The 23,070-nt window shown below is 53.1% G+C and overlaps 1 protein-coding gene across 1 annotated transcript; it reads left to right on the top strand.

The window, feature by feature from the left end:
- Positions 1-11,321: 11,321 nt before the first annotated feature.
- E2F1 (E2F transcription factor 1) lies at positions 11,322-22,251 on the top strand. The gene is made up of 7 exons (XM_059406812.1): positions 11,322-11,597; positions 17,209-17,299; positions 17,672-17,891; positions 18,745-18,897; positions 20,400-20,514; positions 20,609-20,831; positions 20,967-22,251. Exons 1-7 carry the CDS (start codon positions 11,346-11,348, stop codon positions 21,212-21,214), a joined length of 1,302 nt encoding a protein of 433 aa, XP_059262795.1. The 5' UTR covers positions 11,322-11,345; the 3' UTR covers positions 21,215-22,251.
- Positions 22,252-23,070: the final 819 nt, after the last annotated feature.

Below are 23,070 nucleotides of genomic sequence, written 5' to 3'. Positions count from 1 at the left end.
AACTGAGTAGCCCCTGCTCTTAGCCTCTCCTACCCCCTCAGCCGAAGGTAGAGCCTTGGCTCCCTGCCTGCCCAGCATCCCCCCACTGCTGCGGGGGGCTGGCCGGCTGCACCACCGACTGTCTCTGCTCTCTAAGAATAGGTTTCCCTCACAGATGGCATCTCTCTGGATCCTGCCAGAGCATCTGGTTCCCCCAACTGCTCACTCCAGGGAGTGAGGCTGTGTGGTCCTTGCTGAGGAGCAGAGCTCTGGCTTCCAGCAGACCTGGGAGGAGTCCCCGTTGGCTCCCTCCGAGCTGAGCTTCTATTTCCTAAGATCTGTAAAACGGGCATTGCCAAAGGGCCCTTGGAACACAGTAGGCACTCTGTAAGTGCTAGTTCCTGAAATAGTACGATGATTTACGTGTTTATTAAGCCTGGCCACATTCCTACGAAGTCTTCTGATCTGCAAGACTATAAAAAATAATTTTCCATCCATAGCCCATGCTCATAATACAGAACTTATATGGTACAAAAGGTGTATCACAAGGAAAAGTTGGGCTCCTTCCTGCACCCAAGCTCCACCCCCAAACCCCCTCTTTTGCCAGAGGCACTCGACTGTTAGCACTTTTTAGTATGGCCTTTCCCAGATAGTCTGTGCACAGCCACCTATCTTTGTCTTATGAGAGACTTTTTCTAGAGGATTTTATTTTATTTTTAATTTTTTTCCCCTTTAAGTAGGCTCCATGCCCAGCATGGAGCCCAACAGGGGCTTGAACTCACAACCCTGAAATCAAGACCTGAGATCAAGAGTTGGATGCTTAACCAACTGAGTCACCCACATGCCCTTAAATACTTGATTTCATCCTTTTTACGAATTATTTCTTTCAGAGAGAAGGAGAGAGAGAATCTCGAGCAGACTCCCCGCTGAGTGTAGAGCCCAACATGGGGCTCGATCCCATGCCCCTGAGATCACGACCCTAGCTGAAATCAAGAGCTGGGCGCCTAACCAACTGTGCCACCCGATTGGGCCCCTAAAGATTTTATTTCTTATTTTTAATTTTTTTTTAATTAAAAATTTTTTTTATTTGTTTTTATTTGACAGAGAGATCACAAGTAGGCAGAGAGGCAGGCAGAGAGAGAGGCAGAAGCAGGCTCCCTGCTGAGCAGAGAGCCCGATGTGGGGCTCGATCCCAGGACCCTGAGATCATGACCTGAGCCGAAGGCAGTGGCTTAACCCACTGAGCCACCCAGGCGCCCCTAAAGCTTTTATTTGTAAGTAATCTGTACACCTCATGTGGGGCTCAAACTCATAACCCACAGATCAGGAGTCACACACACTACTGACTGAGCCGGCCAAACGCTCCTGTCTTCTGAGAAATGTCATCGCATTGTCATCCCCACAAGTCCTCGGCATTTTTTTCTTGCCCTCTCTGTGTTGTGGTTTCTCTCTGATCAGTAACCTAATGTGAAAGGGAGTCCTTTCTTTGAGCTGGTTCCCACCCCAGTCCACCCCCGGACTCCCCAAAAATCTCAGTCCGGTCCTCACTGTGATCAGTGTAGGAGATGAACCGCCCTACATCTCTGGAGCCTTGCTGTCGCTGATACCAAACGTTCAGGCCCACAGAGCCCCAAGTGAAATGGAAAGGACAAAACTGAGTTTGATCTGGGGCCCTTCTGCTGCTCCGCTCCCAAATTAGAGACCCTTCAGTGAGCCCATGTGAGAGCCGTGACTCACAGGCAGAGACGCCAAGAAAAGGCCTCCCCTGATGCTCCCTGCTCCCGCCTTTCACCTCGCAGGCCCCGGAGAGAATCCTGGAGATGGCATTTCTTTCTCCATTGTTCACTTGGGTTTATGAGAATCAGGCTCTGAACCTGACACCCTCCTAAACCAGAACATTGCACTGGGCTCCACCTCCCAGAGCGAACCCTCATCGCTGCAATCTGCGACTTCAGATGGCTTGCTTTCTTTAACAAATTAGGGGGTATTTATAAAAAGAAACATTATTTTTTTTTCCTCCCCTCGTCATGTTCCAGATGGATAGGGAGAGAGTTTGTCTTGCTTCAGCCCTGAACAGTATGTTAGGTGAGAGGGGTTTCGTTTGAACCAGAGGGTCTCCTGCATGAGTCACTCTAGTGAGCTACAGGCCTCCCAGGCCAGCCGGAAGACAGAGGGAAAGCAGGACTGTCTTTGGAGTATTGCTTGTGGAGAGGGCTTCCTAACGGAGGGCTCCGCCTCCTGTACCAGGCCTCTGCGCCCAGAGCTTTGTCAATGTCACGATTTCATAAACAATGCAGGAAACGAAGCAAACTGGAAACATAGATCGTGGGGTCTCTGCTTCGTTCCCACTGCTTTTCCAGGCTTTTCTGCAGGCTCTCCTGGTGGGCTAATTGTTCGTTGAGAGAAGGACCACAGCCAGACCACATCAGCTGTTTGAAGACTCTTCTTTTTAGGGGGTCTTTTTAGTCTGTGTCACGAACCCCTTTGGCATCTGGTGAAGCCTGTGGATCCCTCTCAGAATGCTGTTTTTTAAAACCCATTAAATGGGGTGCCTGGGTGGTTCAGTCAGTTAGGCGTCTGCCTTCGGCTCAGGTCATGATCCCAGGGTCCTGGGATCGAGTACCGCATCGGGCTTCTTGCGCAGTGGGGAGTTTGCTTCTCCCGTTCCCCCTGCTTATGCGCGCTCTCTCTCTACTAAATAAATAAATTAATTAAATGTTTTTTAAAATCTCATTAAATAAAATACGTAGGGGGCACCTGGGTGGCTCAGTTGGTCAAGTGTCTGACTCTTAATCTCAGCTAAGGTCATGATCTCAGGGTGGTGAAATTGAGCCCCCTCCCCCCCAGTCCTGGGCATGCAAACTGCTTAAGATTCTCTCTCTCTCCTCTGCCCCTCCCCTTCCCCACGGCTCATGTGTTCGTGATCTCGCTCTCTAAATAAATAAGTAAAATACACAGGATTACAAAAGACACGAATTATATTGACTTGAGATAATTATCAAAATATTTTTTAAATTTGTAATTTAATAATATATGCTTTTTTTTCTTTTTTAACCCACTAAAGAAATAAATAGTGGCAGGTCTATAAGTGTCTTGATGTCCCAGGTGTCTTAGGTGTCTACAGTACCTCAAGACCTTGGCGCAGCAGGGACACGGCACAGGCGTAGCTGTGGTTTCTGTCGCTGACGAAGTCCTGTTGCTGCTAATAGGCCTCTGGTCTTTTGCAGGCGTGAAACGCAAGGTGCTGCATTGTAGTCAGAGGCTGGTGAATATGCAGATGTGATTTTGTTTCTGTACAAGTTTCCTGGAACTGGGGCTCATGGAGGAGATTCAGAACTTTGCTTGAGAGTGACTGTCCCAGCCTGACTACATGGCAGGTGTCCTTTACCAAGCCCTGAGGACGGGAATAAGAAATATACTGGCTGGGGGCACCTGGGTGGCTCAATCGTTGGGTGTCTGTCTTTAGCTCAGGTGATGATCCTGGGGTCCTGGGATCGAGTCCCACATTGGGCTCCCTGCTCAGCGCGAAGCCTGCTTCTCCCTCTCCCACTCTCCCTGCTTGTGTTCCCTCTCTCGCTGTGTCTCTCCCTGTCAAATAAATAAATAAATATACTGGCTAATGTTGGCCTGGTCCTTACTAAGTACCAAGTACCTAGTGACACTGGACGCTAAGACTCAACAATGAAGGGGCCAGGTCCTGCCCACCAGAAGCTTACAGTCTAGGGAGGGAAGGCTGGCACAAAGTTAATTATTTTGGAGGGCAGCAGGTGCTAGAAGTCAGAAGCACAGGGCAGTGTCATAGAATGACCTGGAAGGGGAGAACAAAAAGGGTCTTATTTTCCAGGGAAGGCCTGAGACCCATGATGAGCAGGGAGCCATGCAAAGATCCAGAGGAAGGGTGTTCCCAGTACAGGATCTGCAAAGTGTGCAGAGGAGGGAACCAGCTGAAAGCATTCCATGGCCTGGCAGGAAGCCCGCGAGGCTGGGACAGAGCACAGGGCGGGGGTGTGCTGGAGTGCCGGGCATGGAGGCTGAGAAGCAGGCAGGCCTAGCAGGCGGGTGTTGTAGGCCAGACTAAGTGGTTTGGGTTTCCTTCTAAGTGTTATTTATGGGCAGCCTTTGGCAGGTTTCAGCTGGGGAGTGATATGATGTGATTTAACTCTTAGGAAGATTCTTTTCGCAACACGTGGAGAAGAGTGTAGGCAGCCAGGTCAGCAGTGAGGAAGGCACGCGGGGGTCTGGGGGAGAGACTATGGTGGTCTGACCAAGGGTGGGCCTGTGAGGTGGAGAGAAGTGGGCACATATGGGGTGTAATTTGGAGAGACTCTGTGACCCAGGGCTGTGGGGGGTGAGAAAGAGGGGTATAGCGAATGACCCCCATGTTCCCCCTCCTTAGGCCCTGCCCCCCAACCTGAGAAAGGGAAGCCCTGACCTTGCCCCGCCCTGCTTCTTCAGCCCCCTGCAGGCCTGGGGCCCCTGGCATGCGGGCTTCCCAGCTGGCCCCAATTGTTATTACTCCCCAGGGAGTCATGGGAACACACTCCCCCTGCCCCCTCCAGCCCCCTCTTCCCAGACAGGGCCAGGCCCTAACAATGCCCCCTCAGCCAGCCAGTGGCTTGGACACAATGCCCCTGATTCGGTTCATTGCCAGCTCCAGGAGGCCTGCTGGGTTTCCTGGCCTGTTTGGCATACACAGAACTCTGGCTTCCAGCAGGGATTTTTTTTTTAACAAAAAAAATCCCTGGCTCCTCCTCTCTGAATATCTTAATATATTATGAAAAGCCTTTCTCTTCCTATCCTGAGCCCTCCCTACGGCCCTCCCTAACCGCATTTGCCATGTGCCTGTCAACCCCGGGACCAAATGCAGGTCAGCAGGTGTCAGCGAGAAAACGAGAAAAAGGAAGAAAAGCCGCTTGTTCCGCTGTGGCCAGCCTCGAATGTGCTGGTGATGCTGAAGACAGCGAGAATAATCTGAGAGCTTGTGCCCAGCGCGTTTTGTACATTAGATCTCATTACCCCGAAGGCGCCATGGAAGAAGAGCTCCGACATTGTTGGGACCCCCTGAGAAAGAAAAGAGCTACCAACTACAATTCAGGACATGCTATTGATTGTACCTCGATTTCAGAGATATTAAAATAGGGGATCGCCTCATCTATACACTCCATCGCCCTTTGACTGTATTTTTCTCCTTATCTTTGTGCCCACCTGTGCCTCCTGGGGAGGGGGAGGGGGAGGGTATGCCTAGATTGCTTCACGAAAATTCTCCGATTCTGCATCCTCTCTAGAACAGTTTTCTTTGCCTCCTTGCCACCTCGAGAGGAGATGTAAGCAAGCAGCTTTTGTGATTCCTCTTGGATTCCTAACAGCAGCTGACATTTACTGAGCACGCTCCGTGCGCCAGCTACTGTCCTAAGCACTTCAATGTCCCAACAATCCTATCCAGTAAACACGCTCTTTTTATCATTCTCCTTTTACAGAGCCCCTCTGTTCTAAGGCTCCCTTGCTGGCTCTGCCGCCGTGCTCTGGGTGAGCACGGTTACTATCTCTGGTGCTCCTCCTCTCCTTGGAAAAGCAGAATCCCTCCTCAGAGGTTGGGTGATGCAGAGAATGGAAGTGGCACTGGGTGAGCCTTGGAGAAAAGAGAGGCCCCCAGAGCACGAGTTCAGTGGGTAATGGGGTTTGGGGGAAGGGAGGATGGCTTGTGGATCCGAGACCTGTCACTGAGGCCATACCCTGCACCCTCCGGCCCATACCTTACTAACCACGTGGACTGATTGATGGCCAAGGACTTAGCCAAGGCCACACAGCTAGGCAGTTGTTAGCTGGCACCAAGCCCCATGTCTCCTGTTTCACCACGAAAGCCCCACTTTTTCTACTCTTCCTTGCTCACGTCCTCTCTTTAGTTGCCTGCAAAACAGAGGAGCTGCACAGGCGCTGGTTGGTTCCTCAGCAGTAAGAATATCACTAGTAATAGTTAACATTTAAAGGGTGCTTACTCTGTGCCAGGCGCAGCATCAGGGATCACAAACTTGAATCCCCGGAGTAGCAGGACAAGGAAGGCCACTGGGGGCCAAGGCTCTGGCTCAGTGGGGGACAGCAACCACTCAGCACCATGATGGTCTGGCTAGTGCTGTTTTTTGTTTTTTTTTTTAAAGATTTTATTTATTTATTTGACAGAGGGAGATCACAAGTAGGCAGAGAGGCAGGCAGAGAGAGAGAGGAGGAAGCAGGCTCCCCACTGAGCAGAGAGCCCGACGCGGGACTCGATCCCAGGACCCTGAGATCATGACCTGAGCCGAAGGCAGCAGCTTAACCCACTGAGCCACCCAGGCGCCCGGCTAGTGCTGTTTTAAAGGAAAGCCGAATATTCAAATTTTTATATAATGTTTCCCAATTTAAGAAAAAAAATTTTTTTTAAAGATTTTATTTATTTATTTGACAGAGAGAGATCACAAGTAGGCAGAGAGGCAGGCAGAGAGAGAGGAGGAAGCAGGCTCCCTGCTGAGCAGAGAGCCCAATGCTGGACTCTATCCCAGGACCCCGAGATCATGACCTGAGCCGAAGGCAGTGGCTTAACCCACTGAGCCACCCAGGTGCCCCCAATTTAAGAAAATTTTAAGCTAATTCACAATTCAGGAAGAAAAAAAAAACCTTCATGGGCAAATGAAATCATATCTGTGGGACAGTTTGCAAATCTTCTTGTTTTCTCATTTTAGCCTGACACACATCCTATAAAGGAGACTTTGACCTTTGTACAGATGGGGTAAGCCAAGCCCTTCAAGAGTGTGAATCACCTACTCAAGGTCATCTAGCCAAGGCACAGAGTTGGGGTCAGCCCAATTCCCAAGCTTGCTCCTATGTTTGATGGCCTCTCAGATGGGTAAGAGACCAATGTGCAGACATAGCCAGAACTGGCACAGTGACAGGACATCTCCAAGGGCAGCAAAGTGTCAGTCAGAGAATTCAGTGAGGCAATGCGGACCATTTGAGACCAATGTCATGTTGCAGAGATAAAGCTCCCCGCCTCCCCCGGCCAGAATGCAACGGTGGGTTTTGCTGTTCCCCTTAATAAAATTAAGTCGCCACAGAATCATTTCTTCCAATGATGCAGTCTTTATAATGATGGGATGTTCATGTTTGGAGATTTTTTTTTAATTTTTTTTTTTTTAGATGTAAGAATGTATCCTTCATCGAGGTGGTGTATGTGGAAAAAATAAGCTTGAATTATTTGTGTCGTCTGTCAAACTTTTTTAAAGGGGGATTGTCAAACTTTTTTTTTAAGATTTTATTTATTTGACAGAAAGAGACACGATGAGAGAGGAAACACAAGCAAGGGGAGTGGGAGAGGGAGAAGCAGGCTTCCCACTGAGCAGGGAGCCTGATGTGAGGCTCAATCCCAGGACCCCAGGATCATGACCTGAACTGAAAGCAGATGCTCCCAGGACCCTGGGATTATGACCTGAGTCAAAGGCAGATGCTTAATGGCTGAGCCACCCAGGCGCCCCTTGGTCAAAATTCTTAATGAGCCTATTGTGCAGGTTCATGTAAATAATTCTGACTCTCCCGCTGGACTGTGAGCTCCAGGTATGAGAGAGGGGGTCTGTTTTCCATCCAGCTGTCTCCCCAGCACCCAGCACAATGTCTGACATAATTAATAAATATCTGTGGATTGAATGAGATTCAAGAAATGAATAGACTTGTCCAAGGTCACACAGACCAAAGTTCCCATTTAGAGCCACCTAATTCAGAAGTTCTTCTTCCTATCAGTTCCACACAATCCTGCTTCTGGGAAAAATTCAAGGGAAAGATACCTCCACACTGAGGATGGTCGTGGCCCCAGGAGCTTCCACCCCTTCAGACTCCTCTAGCGTTAGATGTTGGTGGAGGTGGTGATGGGGTGAACACCTACCAATTAAGCTGCTATCCATCATATTAGCTTTCGGGAACCACACATTATAATCTTGACAGCCCTGAGCCTGGCTCTTGGGGTATTTACAGGGAGTGATGAGGTATGAAGGGCAGACACTAGGGCTTGGCAGTGGAACCGGCTAAGTTCCCATCTCCTTTCCGCCCTCTGACCTTAAGCTGCAAGTGCCCCCCCTTCTTCCTGCACCATGTGGATAAACAATCTTCACCTAGGGGATTATTGGTTGAAAAGAGATCATCCCTGGAAGTGGCTGCCCAGGAACTGTGGAGTTTTTGGAAACCTACCAGCCTGAAGAGCACTGTTGATGTTGAGAACAGCCTTATCAGTATCTCCCAGGCTTGAGGCCAAGGGGCCCCATCTTTCAGGCCTTTGCTGCTTTCAAGTGGGTATTAATAGATACAGAAGGCTCTTATCTCTTTCTTGATTTCACACTGGGAATTCTGGTCTTCACTCCTTTCTGCTGCAGCAGGACAGGAGGGATTGTGGGAAGAAAGGCACCTGCTTCTACCTGGGAGGTTGGATACCTGAATATTTTGAAGGGAGGCCAGGGCTTTGGTAAACCCCTAGCTCTGACTTCCAGCAAGCATGAATAACAGTCTTTTCATCTGCTAGGTAAGCTCATGCCCTTGGGGCCTCAGCTTTCTCATCAATGGGGCAATAACAGCCATATCTGTCTTTCTTCTCCAGCAACCAGTACCGTGCTTGGCAGAAGACAGGTGCTCAATAACTTGTTTGTTGAATGACTGTGGGGTCTGAGAGTACTTTACGAAGCAAATGTTAGCATTATTGAGACCCTTTGGGAAGATACAGAGAAAGGAAGCTCCACCTGGAATGGGAATGTTGCTGACTTCTCTATTCTCCTTCAGAGTCTGGCTTGATTATTTCAAATGAGACCTACCATTCTAATAATGGTGGCTTCTCTATCTGGGGAGAAGAGGGACAGGCTAGCCCCATGCCTGGGTATCCAGTGTAGGCCAAATTCTATCACTGGTTAACCTCACAGGTCCCTATTTTTGAATGGGCCTCAATTTTCCCATCTCTACAGCAAGAGGCTTACAGTCTCTCTGGTCCCTTCTAGTGCTCACAACCTAGGATTTACAACGAGAAATTTCTTTCTTTCTTTTCTTGAGAGCGATAGCAGGATGGGGAGGGGCAGAGGGAGAGGGAGAGAGAGAATTCCAAGCAGGCTCCACGCCCAGTGCAGAGCCCGACACAGGGCTAGATCTCACGTAGGACCCTGAGATCATGACCTGAAGTGAAATCAAGAGTCAGATGTCGGGACGCCTGGGTGGCTCAGTTGGTTAAGCAGCTGCCTTCGGCTCAGGTCGTGATCCCAGCGTCCTGGGATCGAGTCCCACATCGGGCTCCTTGCTCAGCGGGGAGCCTGCTTCTCACTCTGCCTCTGCCTGCCATTCTGTCTGCCTGTGCTCGCTCTCTCCCCCTCTCTCTCTCTGATAAATAAATTAAAAAAAAAAAAAAAAAAGAGTCAGATGTCTAATCAACTGAGCCACCCAGGTGCCCCCTATCATGAGTAATTTCAAAAACTGCTTTGGAAACTCCTGCTGCTGTCCTAAATCACCTCATAGTTTAGGGAACACTTACAGTAGATCCCCTATTTTTTTTTTTTTTAATCCTGATGGCAACCCAGGAATAGCTAGGGCAATGTGCCCATTTTACAGATGAGGAAACTGGAGCTGAGAATTGTCTTCAAGGGGCTATAATTCAAGGCTACACTACACATTTTGGTTATACTGGTATACTGTTTGTTCTCAAATGTGAACCTGCATAAAAATCATCTAGCATTGCGGGGTGGGGTGGGTAGGGGACTGATGGTGAAAACAGAGATTCCTGAGCACTTAGAAATTCTAAATTGGCAAGGATGGGTGGACCCAAAGTTAATGAGTGCCCAGGTGATTCTGAAGCTGGTTGCTGAGGCCTCCTTTTAAAGACCTAGGGCCTCCATGCTGTACTCTGGGTAGCCTCAGCCACTAGTCTGTTCCTTTCCTAACCTTTCTCAGCACCTGTTCTGGGTGAGACCAGTGTTGGGAGGAGGCCCTGTTGGAGTTCCCAGTCTGGTAGGAGAGGCAGATGGAGCAATTGAATGTGTGGTCAGTGTTGGAACAGAGGCAGCCTTGAGCAATGGAGGAAGTGAGTAATTACGACCCCCCCCCGGAGGGCTTTCTGGAGGAAGTCATGTTTATTCTTGCCCTAGGGATATGATCCTTGTTTGTGTATTAGCTTCTTTTTCCTTATTTATTTTTTTATTTTTTTCCCTGTGGATCATCCCCACCAGATGGCAGGCAAGTTCATAGAAATGATCAAGTCTCACATCTCTGCCCTCAGAGCTGGCACAAGGTCTGGCACAGAGAGGACAATATTGGTCAAATCAGCTGACCTGAGCAATGAGAAATGGCTGATGGAGAGGTCCCAGGGCCTCGGGATTAAATGCATTTTCATGCTCAGCACCCTCACCTCCTCCCTTTGTGAGTTCTAACATGGAGTTAACCGTGGAAATTCCAAACATTTGTTATCTCTGTTCCTCTTTTCACTAAACCGAGCTCTTCAAGGTCTGAACTAAGAATGGGGCACAGAGCAGGCTCTCAAAACGTTTGCTGAATAAATGGGTGAATGAATGAGTTCAAGCAGATGCTGTGCATTGACTATTGAAGAGATTCCAGCTAAAAGGAGGCTTACAGGAAAGCCCCACGCTGTATTGGGCCAGATGTCCCTCCCCACTTCCTAGCAGTCCCCTTCTGCTCAGGCTCGGGGGCAGAGGGACAAGGCAGGTGCAGGATTTGAAAGTAAACGGTATAGGTGGGGCAAGTTGAGGATGGGAGCAGCAGCTGGGGCTTTGGAGGTGGGGCTGAACTTAGAAAAGAGGAAGGGCAGTTTCTAACGATCCGAACTGAGGTTGTTGGGGCTACAGGTGGCGGAGTCTAAGGGTCACGTGAGGTCTGCGTATGGTGTGAAGTGCAGAACGGACCCTCTGCCCTAAAGGTCTCCACATATCAGCAGGATGCGGTGCGTCGGGGTGGGAGCGGGGCCACCACGCCTCGGGTAGGGACAGTCCCGGCTGGGGGCGGGGAGTGCGAAATCGCTTGGCACCGCCCCGACAAAGCCTGCGCGCGCCCGGTGCAGCGATTGGCCGCGCCTCCTCGCGCCGACGCCCCGACCCGCCTACTGCCGCCGGTCCGGCGCGCTGCAGCCAATGGGCCCCGTCGCCGTCGCCTACGTCACAGTCCGGACAGCCAATGGTGAGAGCGTTCGGCGGCTCGTGGCTCTTTCGCGGCAAAAAGGATTTGGCGCGTAAAAGTGGCCGGGACTTTGCAGGCAGCGGCGGCCGGGGGCGGAGCGGGATCGAGCCCTCGCCGCGGCCTGCCGCCATGGGCCCGCGCCGCCGCCGCCGCCTGCCACCCGGGCCGCGCGGGCCGTGAGCGCCATGGCCGTGGCCGGGGCCCCCGCAGGCGGCCCATGCGCGCCGGCGCTGGAGGCCCTGCTCGGGGCCGGTGCGCTGCGGCTGCTCGACTCCTCGCAGATCGTCATCATCTCCACCGCGCAGGACGCCAGCGCCCCGCCGGCCCCCGCCGCGCCAGCTGCCGGCCCCCGCGACCCCGACCTGCTGCTCTTCGCCACGCCGCAGGCGCCCCGGCCCACACCCAGCGCGCCGCGCCCTGCGCTCGGCCGCCCGCCGGTACGGACAGCAGGGACCTCGGGCCGAGTGCGCGTCGGGACCCCTTTGCAGACCCAGGCGGGGCGCGGTTTTGGGCCCGGAGACAACGGGGGCGCGGGAGGGGGGGTTGGCCGAAGCTCCCGGGCTGGGCGGGACCGAGCCTGGGTGGGGCCTCCAGGCCCCGCCCCGGGGTGCGGGGTGACCTCGGGCCAGTCCCTGTTTGCTCCTCTGCGGCGGGCCTCAGCTTCCCAGAGCCGCTTGAGGGTCAGAATCAGTGGTAATAATGGCCCACGTGTATTCAGTTGGCGTTGCATGCCAGGTCTCTGGCAGACTTGGAGCCAGCTAAAACTCACAACCATGCTGTGAGCTCAGTGTTGTCACTGTGCCCATCTGAACTGAGGCCCAGAGGGGAAGTGACTTGCCCCCGGTCATACGGCTGCAAGTGGTGGGGCTGGGATTTGAACTGAGGCCTGCTGGCTCCAGACCAGAACTCGTGGCAGGGTAGTGGGGATGGCTCCTTGGGGAGGTGAAGAGGGGGTGTCCTGGTGCCAGACTGTTGAAGAGTCATTGAGGAGACCCTCATTCCTCCCTAGAGCCTCCACTGCCAGGTGCAGGCCTGGGCCTCTGGGCCTCTGGGGACAGGCCTCCTGGCTGGGAGGCCTTCTCTGCAGGGGCGGGGTGGCTGGGCCAGCTGCTGATCCCCTCCCTCTGCCTGTCCTTCCATCTGCCACCCTCCACCCTCACAGGCCCTGGTTGCCATGGAGCCTCATTAATCAGGCAGGCAGACCCCTAGGCCCCCAGGGAAGTACTGGGTGGGCTGGGCCTCTGGGAGCTGGAGTGGAGGCCCCCAGTGCCAGGAGAGTAAACATCCCAGGGAGATGGCTTGATAAAGTGTTCCCTGAGCAGCAAGAGGCTTAAGAGCAATTGGGACTGGGGAGCGGGGGAGCCCAAAAAGAGGTTGCTGAATTACAGGGGAGAAGGGTGCAGAGGCCTGAAGCTTGGACCCGTGGGCTGCAGGACTGGGTGTGGAGACCAGTTTGACTGGCAGAGCCTGTGGGTGAAGGTGGGGCATGGAAGGCTGGCAGGGGGCAGGGGGCCAGGCCAGCCAGGCAGGATGGGGTCTCAGCAGGGGGCTTGGAGCGAGTGGGAGGGGTGAGGCAGAGCCAGGGCAAGGAGGTGGAAGCTGTCCAACTGCTTATGGGGGCCTGGGTGGCAGCTGGTCCCTGAGGCATCCCGGCAAGTCTCTCCTAACTCCCTTGGCCCCTCGCCCAGTGCTGCCTTCCTTCCGGAATCACCAAGATGTTAATAACAATAGGAGCCACCATTGTTTTGAGCCTGTTTTGTGTGTCAGGCTGTGTGCCAAGCACTTCATCCAGTTAACTCTCAACATCCATCCCCTTTTACAGAGAGGGAAGCTGAGACCCAGGGATGGTAGGTCGTTCAGCTAGTGAAATGGAGGGACCAATCCAGACTTCCTGAGTGGTTAACCAATTAGCCATGGGGATGCTTTGCCCCCTGGAGATGCTAATAGAGGTTGAAGGAAGTTCAGGGACCCTTCTGATGGGTGAAGGGAAGAGGATTGTACCAAGGGGCAGGTCACCTATATTCCGGTGGCCTTTCTGTGCAGGTGCCAGCCTGGGGCCTGGACCTGCAAACTGAGTACTTAGCAGACCCCCAGGGCTGTAGAGGCTGAGCTCCAGGCTCTGAGGGACTGCCAGAGACTGGGCTGAGGACACGTGCTCCACCCCACCCTCAGCGGTGTTAGGGGCTGCCCTGTAGGCCCGAGCATTCCATTCATTCAATTGTTGAGTTAGTGAACGCCCAAGAGGTACTAGACACAGGCACTTAAGGAGCCTGTGCCCTCACAGCACTGAAGCACTAGTAGCCATTTTCTCCCAGGGTGGGGGGATGTGTGGGGAGGGTGGTGAGGGCTGGCACCATGCTGGAGCTGAAGTCGCAGAAACATGGGCCTAGCACTGGCGCCCTCCACCACTGCCCCCTCTTGTACCTCTGGGTAGCCACTGGCCAATGCAGCTGTGACCTCTGACCTTCTGCACTGGCATTGGTTTGGGGCAGTCTTTGAAGCCAGCCACGGGTTCAGCTTCAGCATCAATGAGCATTCATTGAGCACCTCTTGCATACACAAGTTTCTGAACAATTCAGCTGTTTCTTCTGGCCCTTCCCATCCACTTCTTTCCTGTTGTCATGGCTGTTAAAAAACAAGTTAAATAGGGGCGCCTGGGTGGCTCAGTGGGTTAAAGCCTCTGCCTTCTGCTCAGGTCAGGATCCCAGGGTGCTGGGATTGAGCCCTGCATCGGGCTCTCTGCTCAGCAGGGAGCCTCCTTCCCTTCTTCTCTCTCTGGCTGCCTCTCTGCCTACTTGTGATCTGTCTGTCAAATAAATAAAAAATCTTAAAAGAAAAATAAGTTAAATATAATAGACATTTACTATACAAAAAGAGTTAAGAGACTAAGTTAGATGCCAACCCATCCATTTTTCCTTCTGCTTTCTTTTCCTAAGCCTGTTTTTTTTTTTAAGGTGGTTGTGACCATTTTCTTTTTCTTAAGTTTTAGAAATTGTAGTTTTCCCTTTATTTCTATGTTTAAACAGTGGGTCATCCACCCTTGATAAGATACCATAACAGTCCCCATGGTGGTCCCCACCCACACACCCTCCGGAGTTTACTCCTAGAATGGATTCTAAAATACGGAAAACTAAACCAGAGAAGATGTTTCATGAGATTTTTTTAATCCAAAAAGGGATCCAATCAATGCATGGCCCTCTAACAATGTTTTTCTTGTCATTGTCTTTGAGTGGATTCTGTGTCACTCTCCCTCGAGCCTTGACAGCTACATGGTATTCCAGGGGCCAGACAAGCCACACTTTTTTGGGGCTCCCCTTCCACAGATGGTTGGTGGAGTGGTCCAGATTTTTTCGCCAGCATTCTGTGTGTCTTCAGCTTTGCCTTTCTTTCTTTCTTTTTTTTTTTTTTTTAAAGATTTTATTTATTTGACAGACAGAGATCACGAGAAGGCAGTTCAGCTCTGCCTTTTTAGGCTTCTGTGCCAAGCTGTCTGGAGAGCAGTGGCAGAAATGGACATCTGCTTGAGCCCTTGCTTCAGGGTGTGGCACTGACCTGGCTTCAGGGTGGGCAGGGGTCTGAGGAACGGGGAGAAGAGGAGGGGTGCTGTTGGCAGGTGCACATTAGGTTCTGGCCCAAGGGACAAGGCTGGTGTCGGGGGCTGGCTTCTGGACTAGGCAGCAGGAAGGCAGGGCACGTGGCAGATAGGAACATGGGCTCTGTGCCAGCCTGTTAGGGCTCACCTCCTGGCCCTTGCTCTCACCAAACGATCTTTCTGAGGTGCAGGCCCCTGGGGAAGGGAAGGTCATCACGGCATCTGTTGCAAGGTCTGGACAGAGGGTTTGATGACTGAATGCGGGGAACGCTCAGTGCACAAAAGGCACTCGGCCTGTGTGAGTGCTTCTACCCCCCGGGATGCCTGAGGGCACCCATGAGCCTGCAAACATGCTAGTTAGCGCCTGGCCCCACAGCGGACGGTGAGGATTCAGGCCCGGCGCCTGCCTCTGAGGGGTCACTGTCTTCCGGGTGAGACAGACGCGTCTCCGGAAATTTGTAGGAAGAGATAATGTGGGCAAAGCTTGGTTTTGATGCACTTTGGCAGGAGAAGAGGCCCCGTCATTGCGGCATCAGAAGGACCAAAGTAATGGCTGAGGTGCCTGCCCACAGAGGTGGGTAGAATCCGTGTGAAGAGGAGGGAGGGGGGTGAGGGTTCTTCTGGGAGGGAAGCCCCGTGGGCTGAAGCTTGGAGGCAGAGGTTTGTGGGAAAACCCCTCTCAGCAGAAGTTGACGCGGAGAAGTGGCAGGAGGGTCCTAGGCTGAAGAGGGACAGATGGAGGTGGGGAGGAGACTGACTGGTGATGGGATTTCTTGGCAACCAGATGTGATGAGGGCATGGCTGCCTTAAAGAGGTTCAAGCTCAGGAAACCCTGTGGGTGAGGGAGGGGCAGGTTTGGCTGGTGTGAGTCAGGATGGGCCTGAGATCCCTGTGGGACTCTGGGGGCAATCTCTGTCCTCCAGTGTATGTGACTAAATCTGAGAGCGTTCTGGATGGGAATCTTGGTTCAGCCGCTTCCTGGCCATCTGACCTTGGGCCTTTCTGGACTTCAGTTACTTTATTTGTAAAATGGAATCATGATTATTATTATCTTTAAAGATTTTATGTATTTATTTGACAGAGAGCACCAGAGCTCAGAAGCAGGGGGAGCAGCAGAGGGAGAGGGAGAAGCAGACGCCCCCTGAGCAGGGAGCCCTATGCGGGGCTCGATCCCAGGACCTAAGCTGAAGGCAAATGCCCAACCGACTGAGGCACCCAGGCGCCTCGAAACAGAGCCATTATTGTGCTGCTAACCCATAGGACAGAATGAATTAACATGTGCAAATCATTTGGTGAGCACTAACGGCCACCATGTTCACAGAAACCAGAGAGGAGGTGGCTTGCCCAAGGGACCTGGAGCCAGATGACTTAAAACAACAAGCACTTAACTAATACAACACTGTGTGTTAATGATACTACAATTGAAATTAAAAACTTAATTAAAATAACACCCCAGTAACAAACGTTCATTATCGTACAGACTTGGTGGGGCAGGAATTCAGAGGAGGCTTAGCTTAGTCCTTCTGGCTCAGGATCTGAGGTTGGAGGACTTGTTTCTAAGACTCACACTGCTACTGGAGGAGGCCTCAGTGCCTTGCCACTTGGGCCTGTGGGACATGGCCGCGGCTCTCCCCAGGACAAGTGGTCCAGTGTAGGAAGGAAGAAGGAAGCTCCAGCGCGTCTCTGACCCAGTCCAAGAGGCGACTTGTCATCACCCCCATCACACTGCTCCTTGGAAGCAAGTTACCAGATCTGGCCCATACTTAAGGCGAAAAGAATTAGGCCCCATTTTTTTGAAAAGAAGAGTATCAAGAAATTTGTTGACCTCTTTTATTTTATTTTAAAATTTTTATTTATTTGACAGAGAGAGACAGTGAGAGAAAGAACACAACAGAGGGAGAGGGAGAAGCAGGCTTCCCGCTGAGCAGGGAGCTCCATCCCAGGACCGTGGGATCATGACCTAAACCCAAGGCAGACGCTTAACGCCTGAGCCACCCAGGCGCCCCTGCAAATCTCTTTTAAAACTACCGCCAGGGGCCAACTGGGCTCAGTTGGCTGGGCAACTGCCTTCAGCTCAGGTCATGGTCCTGGAGTTCCCAGGATCGAGTCCCACATCCGGCTCCCTGCTCAGCGGGGAGTCTGCTTCTCCTTCTGACCCTCCCCTTCTCATGCCCTTTCTCTCTCATTCTCTCTCAAATAAATAAATAAAATCTTAAAAAAAAAAAAATAAATAAAACCACCACAGACACCAGGGAAGTAGTGGCAGAGCTAGAACTCCTGTTGAGTGACCTGTTCCATGTGGTAGGACTGTGTCCCCTGGGAGCTCCCCGACCCTCACGGAGGCAGCCTACTACACAGAGTGGGGCACGGGTGGCCCAGGAGCACCAAGCTCTGAGCCAGGTCTCCTGAGGCCTCACTCCTAATTCTTGGGCATCTTCCCATTGTTTCTGCCGCAGGTAAAGCGGAGGTTGGACCTGGAAACAGACCATCAGTACCTGGCTGAGAGCAGCGGGCCGGCCCGGGGCAGAGGTCGCCACCCAGGAAAAGGTACCCACAGAGCTTGGGCTGCAGCAGGCCCTCTGACAGGGCCCAAGTTGGGGGTGTGGATGGACAAACACTCTGGCAAAGTAAGCTCCGGTCTGTGAGGCCTGGCCCTGAGCCAGACCTCTGGGGGCCCCCAAGGGGCAGCTGGAGTGGCTGCCTGGCATGGCTTCCGCAGGCCCTGGGGGGTGGGGAGTTCCCCAGCCAGAAGAGGAATGTCATATGGTTGGCAGGCAGCAGCCCCAGGCCCTCCCTGTTGGCTTCGCCAAGGGGTAGGTGCCATCTGCCCATCCCCCGCATCTTCCTGCCCTGCCTGGAAGGCTTGCCTGGCTGGGTGTGGGGGTGGTGCTGAGGCGCCCTCCGTGCCTGGACCCCCAGGTGTGAAATCCCCAGGGGAGAAGTCACGCTATGAGACCTCGCTGAATCTGACCACGAAGCGCTTCCTGGAGCTGCTGAGCCGCTCAGCTGATGGCGTTGTTGATCTGAACTGGGCAGCCGAGGTGCTGAAGGTGCAGAAACGGCGCATCTATGACATCACCAATGTCCTCGAGGGCATCCAGCTCATTGCCAAGAAGTCCAAGAACCACATCCAGTGGCTGTAGGTACCAGCCACTCGGGAGGGCAGGCGGAGGCTGGGGCCCGGGGCCGGGCCAGCGTGCAGGAGCTGATGGTGATCACCACCGTGGCCGTCCGCATCCTGGCATCCTCCTGTCTAGCTGGGGAAACCACGGCTTGGGGGGGGAGGTGGCTTCCCTGAGGAAAGTCCGCAGATGCTACACCTGCAGCCCCGTGCGCCGTCCTGTATTTCTTCGCCTGGCGAGCCACCGTCCAGATCAGGATGAAGAACATGTCCAGCACCACAGAAAGTTCCCTGGGCTCCTTCCCAGTTGCCCACCCCTCCTACCCTAGGTGATGGCCGTTCTGCCTTCTCTTGCCGTCAGTGGGATTGTCTAACACAACTGTTTGGTTCTTGTTAGTTCTTGTTTTGTTTTTCCCCTCTTAACCCCCTTCACTGGCCATGCTAGTCCCCTCTCTGGGACACCTCTTTTTTAGATTTTGGTGGATCATTCCCTTCTGCATCATTTTTCTTTTCTTTTTACTTGATGGCATGTCCTGGAAGTGCATCCGTGTCTGTACATCTGATACGTTCTCGTCCTTTTATATGATCTTACAGTTTTCCGTGGCATGCCTATGCCCTATGCCATCATCTACCTCTCGTGCCCCCTGGAAGGGACATGTTGGTATTTACAGCCGTCCAGGCCCAAATTCAGACCCCTGCTAGGCTGACTTGGAGCCCAGCTTCCGCTCTCTGCTGTTTCTCAGCCGGGGCGCCAGACCCAGAGAGGGATGAAGGCTTGCTTGGGCCTCCCAGGATGGGCAGCAGCAGACTGGGTGCGGAGGGTTAGGGCTCCCGGGTTGGGAGCTGCAGACCCTCCCTTTGCCGCCTGCAGAGGCAGCCACGCGGCAGTGGGGATCGGCGGGCGGCTGGAAGGCCTGACCCAGGACCTGCGGCAGCTCCAGGAGAGTGAGCGACAGCTGGACCACCTGATCCATCTCTGCACCACCCAACTGAGGCTGCTCTCTGAGGACGCCGACAGCCAGCGATATCCTTGGACTGTCAGGGGCGCTGGCCAGGGATGGGCAGGACCGTTGGGTGCGGCCCCATCCAAGTGGGACTAGGGAGGCGACCCCGGGCCCTGAATTCAGGACGGGGCTCTGGCTTTGGTTGCCAGTTCTGGGCTGAGCGCTTCCTTGGTGTTAGGCTGGACGAGTTACAGAGCCCCTCTGAGCCTCAGCTTCATCTGCAAGAGGGGAAAGTAGTCAGTGCCCAAACTGCACAGATTAAAATGAGAAAAACTAGTACCGGCAGCAGCAAACATTTATTTAGTAGTGATTTTGTCCATGGGGGTAGTAGCTTCAAGGTCAGAGATCTAAGTTCTTACTTATCTTTTTTTTTTTTAAGATTTTATTTATTTATTTGACAGAGAGAGATCACAAGTAGGCAGAGAGGAAGGCAGAGAGAGAGGAGGAAGCAGGCTCCCCGCTGAGCAGAGAGCCCGATGCGGGACTCCATCCCAGGACCCTGAGATCATGACCTGAGCCGAAGGCAGCGGCTTAACCCACTGAGCCACCCAGGCGCCCACTCATCTTTCATTCACAAAAATAGAAGCTTTTTTTAAAAAAAGATTTTATTTATTTACTTGATAGACAGAGATCACAAGTAGGCAGAGAGGAGGAAGCAGGCTCCCTGCTGAGCAGAGAGCCCGATGTGGGGCTCGATCCCAGGACCCTGGGATCATGACCTGAGCCGAAGGCAGAGGTTTTAACCCACTAAGCCACCCAGGTGCCCCCAAAATAGAAGCTTTTTATTTACGATTTTATTTTTAGGTAATGCTACACCCAACATGAGGCTTGAACTCACAACTCCGGGACCAAGAGACTCATGTTCCACTGACTAAGCCAACCAGGCACCCCCTAGAAACACTATTTTAAAATAAGTGTTCTTCTCTTTGCTTTTATTTTTTTTTAGTAAATAGCCAAATCACGTGGGGTTTTTTTTTGTTTTTTGTTTTTTAAGATTTTATTTCCGAGGAGGGGAGAGAGAGCACGCATGCGCATGAGAGGGTATAAGAGCAGGGGGAGGGAAAAGCAGACTCCCCGCTGAGCAGGGAGTCCCATATGGGGCTCAATCCCAGGACCCAGAGATTATGACCTGAGCCGAAGGCAGATGCTTAACTGACTGAGCCATCTAGGCACTCCGCAAATTCTGTTTATCAGTTTTAGAGACAACCACCAAGTGACACCAAGATCATGGGTCAGAATAAATGCTCAGCAGCAGGCGTGGAGTTGTGTTAAGTAACCTACATCAAATTACTGCAGGAAGCCAACATTACCTTGGGATTAGGTGGGTGGAATGATGTCATTGTACAGATGTGGAAACTGAGGCTCAAGGTGTGAGACTCAAGCACCAACTGTGTGCCAGGCCCTGGGGTGGGGTATGAAGAGGACAGGACAGACTAAGTAGGTATGAGGTATGGATTCTTATGAACTCTCTGGGTGGGTGAGCCCAGAGGTCAAAGGTCATATGGTCCTTGACTCCACCAACCCTGGCCTACGTGACCTGCCAGGACCTTCGTAGTATTGCAGACCCTGCAGAGCAGATGGTCATGGTGATCAAGGCCCCTCCCGAGACCCAGCTCCAAGCCGTAGACTCCTCAGAGGTGAGACCTAGGACTCCAGACCTGCCCAGGACAGGCTGGGTGGGGTTGGCGGTCCGCTGAGCCTCCATTGACCCTGCCCGCTGCCTCCACCCAGACCTTTCAGATCTCCCTTAAGAGCAAACAAGGCCCCATTGACGTTTTCCTGTGCCCTGAGGAGAGTGCAGGCGGGATCAGCCCTGGGAAGACCCCCTCCCAGGGGACAGCTTCTGGGGAGGAGGACAGGGCAGTTGACCCTGCCACCACAGTGCCACCGCCATCATCTCCCCTCTCGTCCCCTGTTGCGGATCCCAGCCAGTCCCTGCTCAGCCTGGAGCAAGGTGGGTGAAGGGTGGGTGGGTGCGGTGGGTCAGTGTCCCTCTCCCAGTGGGGTGGGCAGGCACGAGAGCCCCCTCTGCCCTCCCCGCCCTCCCTGCGGGCCGTCCCTGGCCTGTGATGCTCCCCCATCTCCCCAGAGCCTCTGCTTTCCCGGATGGGTGGCCTGCGGGCCCCTGTGGACGAGGACCGCCTGTCCCCGCTGGTGGCGGCCGACTCGCTCCTGGAACATGTACGGGAGGACTTCTCCGGCCTCCTCCCTGAGGAGTTCATCAGCCTGTCCCCCCCCCATGAGGCCCTCGACTACCACTTTGGCCTTGAGGAGGGTGAGGGCATCAGAGACCTCTTCGACTGTGACTTTGGGGACCTTACCCCTCTGGATTTCTGACGGGGCTCGGGGGGACCAGGGCCTCCGGAGATGCCCACCCTGTCTTTGCAGTCCTGGAGCCCCCTGCCCCTGGCCGTCCTCCCAGCCTGATTGGAAACGTTTAATTTATACCCCTCTCCCCTATCTCCAGAAGCTTCTAGCTCTGGAGTCTGGCTACTGCCAGGAGGCTGAGCAAGCCAGGAAGGGAAGGATTCTGTTTGTGGTGTGTATGTGCATGCACCTGGCACCCAACATGTGTGTCCGCGGGGTGAGTGGTGTGTGAGCATGTGTGTGTGCATGTACCGGGGAATGAAGGTGAACACATCTGTGCGTGCACTGAAAACACGCCCCAGTGTGTCCACGTGTGTGTGCATGAGTCCATGTGTGCGCGTGGTGGGGGCTCTAACTGCACTTTTGGTCTCCTTGCTCCAGGGGCCCCACGAGGCCCAGGGTGGCCACCTGCCCCCAGAAACCTGCGTGCTGACCAGGCCAGGTGGCGAGGCCTTGGCTTGCTTGTTTGCAGGACAGCGAGAGCACTTCTGTCGTCTTAAAGGTTTTTCTGATTGAAGCTTTAATGGAGCGTTATTTATTTATCAAGGCCTCTTTGGCAAGCTTGGGGCACCAGCAAAGGGTAGGAGGGATGTGGGACCGATGCCCCAACCCCTTATACCCCTGAGCGGGGCAGGGGTCCCTGAGCTGTTCTTTGCCCTACTCGGAAGGAGCTGAGGCCCGAGCGGTTTATTTATTGGGAAAGTGAGGGAGGGAGACAGACTGACTGACTGACAGCCATGGGTGGATCAAGGGGGGTGGTCCCTCCCCAGGGGGTCACTGCAGGGCCCCAACTTCCCCCCAGGATGGATGTGAGATGGGAAAGGTGAGTGGGGGACCTTCACTGACAGGGTGGGCAGAAGCGGTGGGTGAAGGGTGCCACTAGCCCAGACCACGGGGCCCCTCTGCCCCACTTGTTGCTCTGCCCCCTCCTCCAATCTGCACTTTGATTTGCCTTCCTAACCGCTCTGTTCCCTCCTGCTTTGGTTTTAATAAATATTTTGATGGTGTTTGGGCTGGGTTTTGGGACTATGTGCTGGGAGCAGACCTGGGGGTGGGAGAGGTCTGGGTTGCTGAGGAAATGCCCCTTGTCTACTTCTCTCCCAGCCCCTGCTTGGTGTCATTTAATTTGAGCTTCGTAGCCACAAGAAAGGCTTCCTCACTATTTTTGTCCTAACTTAAAAACTGATTCAGTGAGGTAGTAAGTGAACTCCTCTCCTCTCCCAAAGTGGCCAGAGAGGCCACTCTGAATGCTGTGTTCCTTCCAGATGTTTCTGGGCATTTGTAAACCTGCAACAAACAATTACAACAGGATGATTCTGTGTCAGGTTCTTTTAGGTTCTGAGTACACATGTCCTCTCCTGGGGCTCTCAGCCGAAGGAGACTTATTAGACAAATGAGTAAATCAGAGGGCTTCCTCTAAGGGGTGGTGCTTGAGCTGAGAGCTGTGGAATAGAGTTAATGGAGGAGGAAAATATGAACACACCTAGCAAGACAGTGTGGGCAAAGGCCCTGGGGCAGGAGGGAGCAGGGCACAGAGGACCTGAAAGAAGCCTGTTTGGAGTCCTGGGGCCAGAGTGGAGAGAAGTTTAGACTCACTGGTGAGTCAGAGATAGTGACATATCCTGTTTTTTATTTTGAAAGTTCCCTTTGGGGGCTGTGTGGAAGATGAATTGAAGAAGGGCCAGGATGGCAGAGGGGAGGGGAAAGAGGGCTGAACTGAGTTTGAAAGCGGAGGGGAAGGGTTGGGAGCCAGTCCACACTGACCTGTTCAGCCCCTCGGTGAGCTTTCTCTGAGCCAGTTCCTATTTTAAGCCCTTAACAGTCAG

Source organism: Mustela nigripes, chromosome 7 (genome assembly GCF_022355385.1).
Source record: "Mustela nigripes isolate SB6536 chromosome 7, MUSNIG.SB6536, whole genome shotgun sequence".
In the NCBI taxonomy this organism is placed as follows: Eukaryota; Metazoa; Chordata; class Mammalia; order Carnivora; family Mustelidae; genus Mustela; species Mustela nigripes.
The sequence above is the reverse complement of the archived record's forward strand: the minus strand, read 5'-3'. Positions and strand labels throughout refer to the sequence as shown.

Bases quoted from the DNA above. Each gene is read 5' to 3' on its own strand.
- E2F1 (XM_059406812.1), top strand. From the start codon at position 11,346: ATGGCCGTGGCCGGGGCCCCCGCAGGCGGCCCATGCGCGCCGGCGCTG. The intron at 17,300-17,671 runs GTACCCACAGAG...CTGGACCCCCAG, and splicing joins AGGTCGCCACCCAGGAAAAG to GTGTGAAATCCCCAGGGGAG. The intron at 20,832-20,966 runs GTGGGTGAAGGG...CCATCTCCCCAG, and splicing joins CCTGCTCAGCCTGGAGCAAG to AGCCTCTGCTTTCCCGGATG.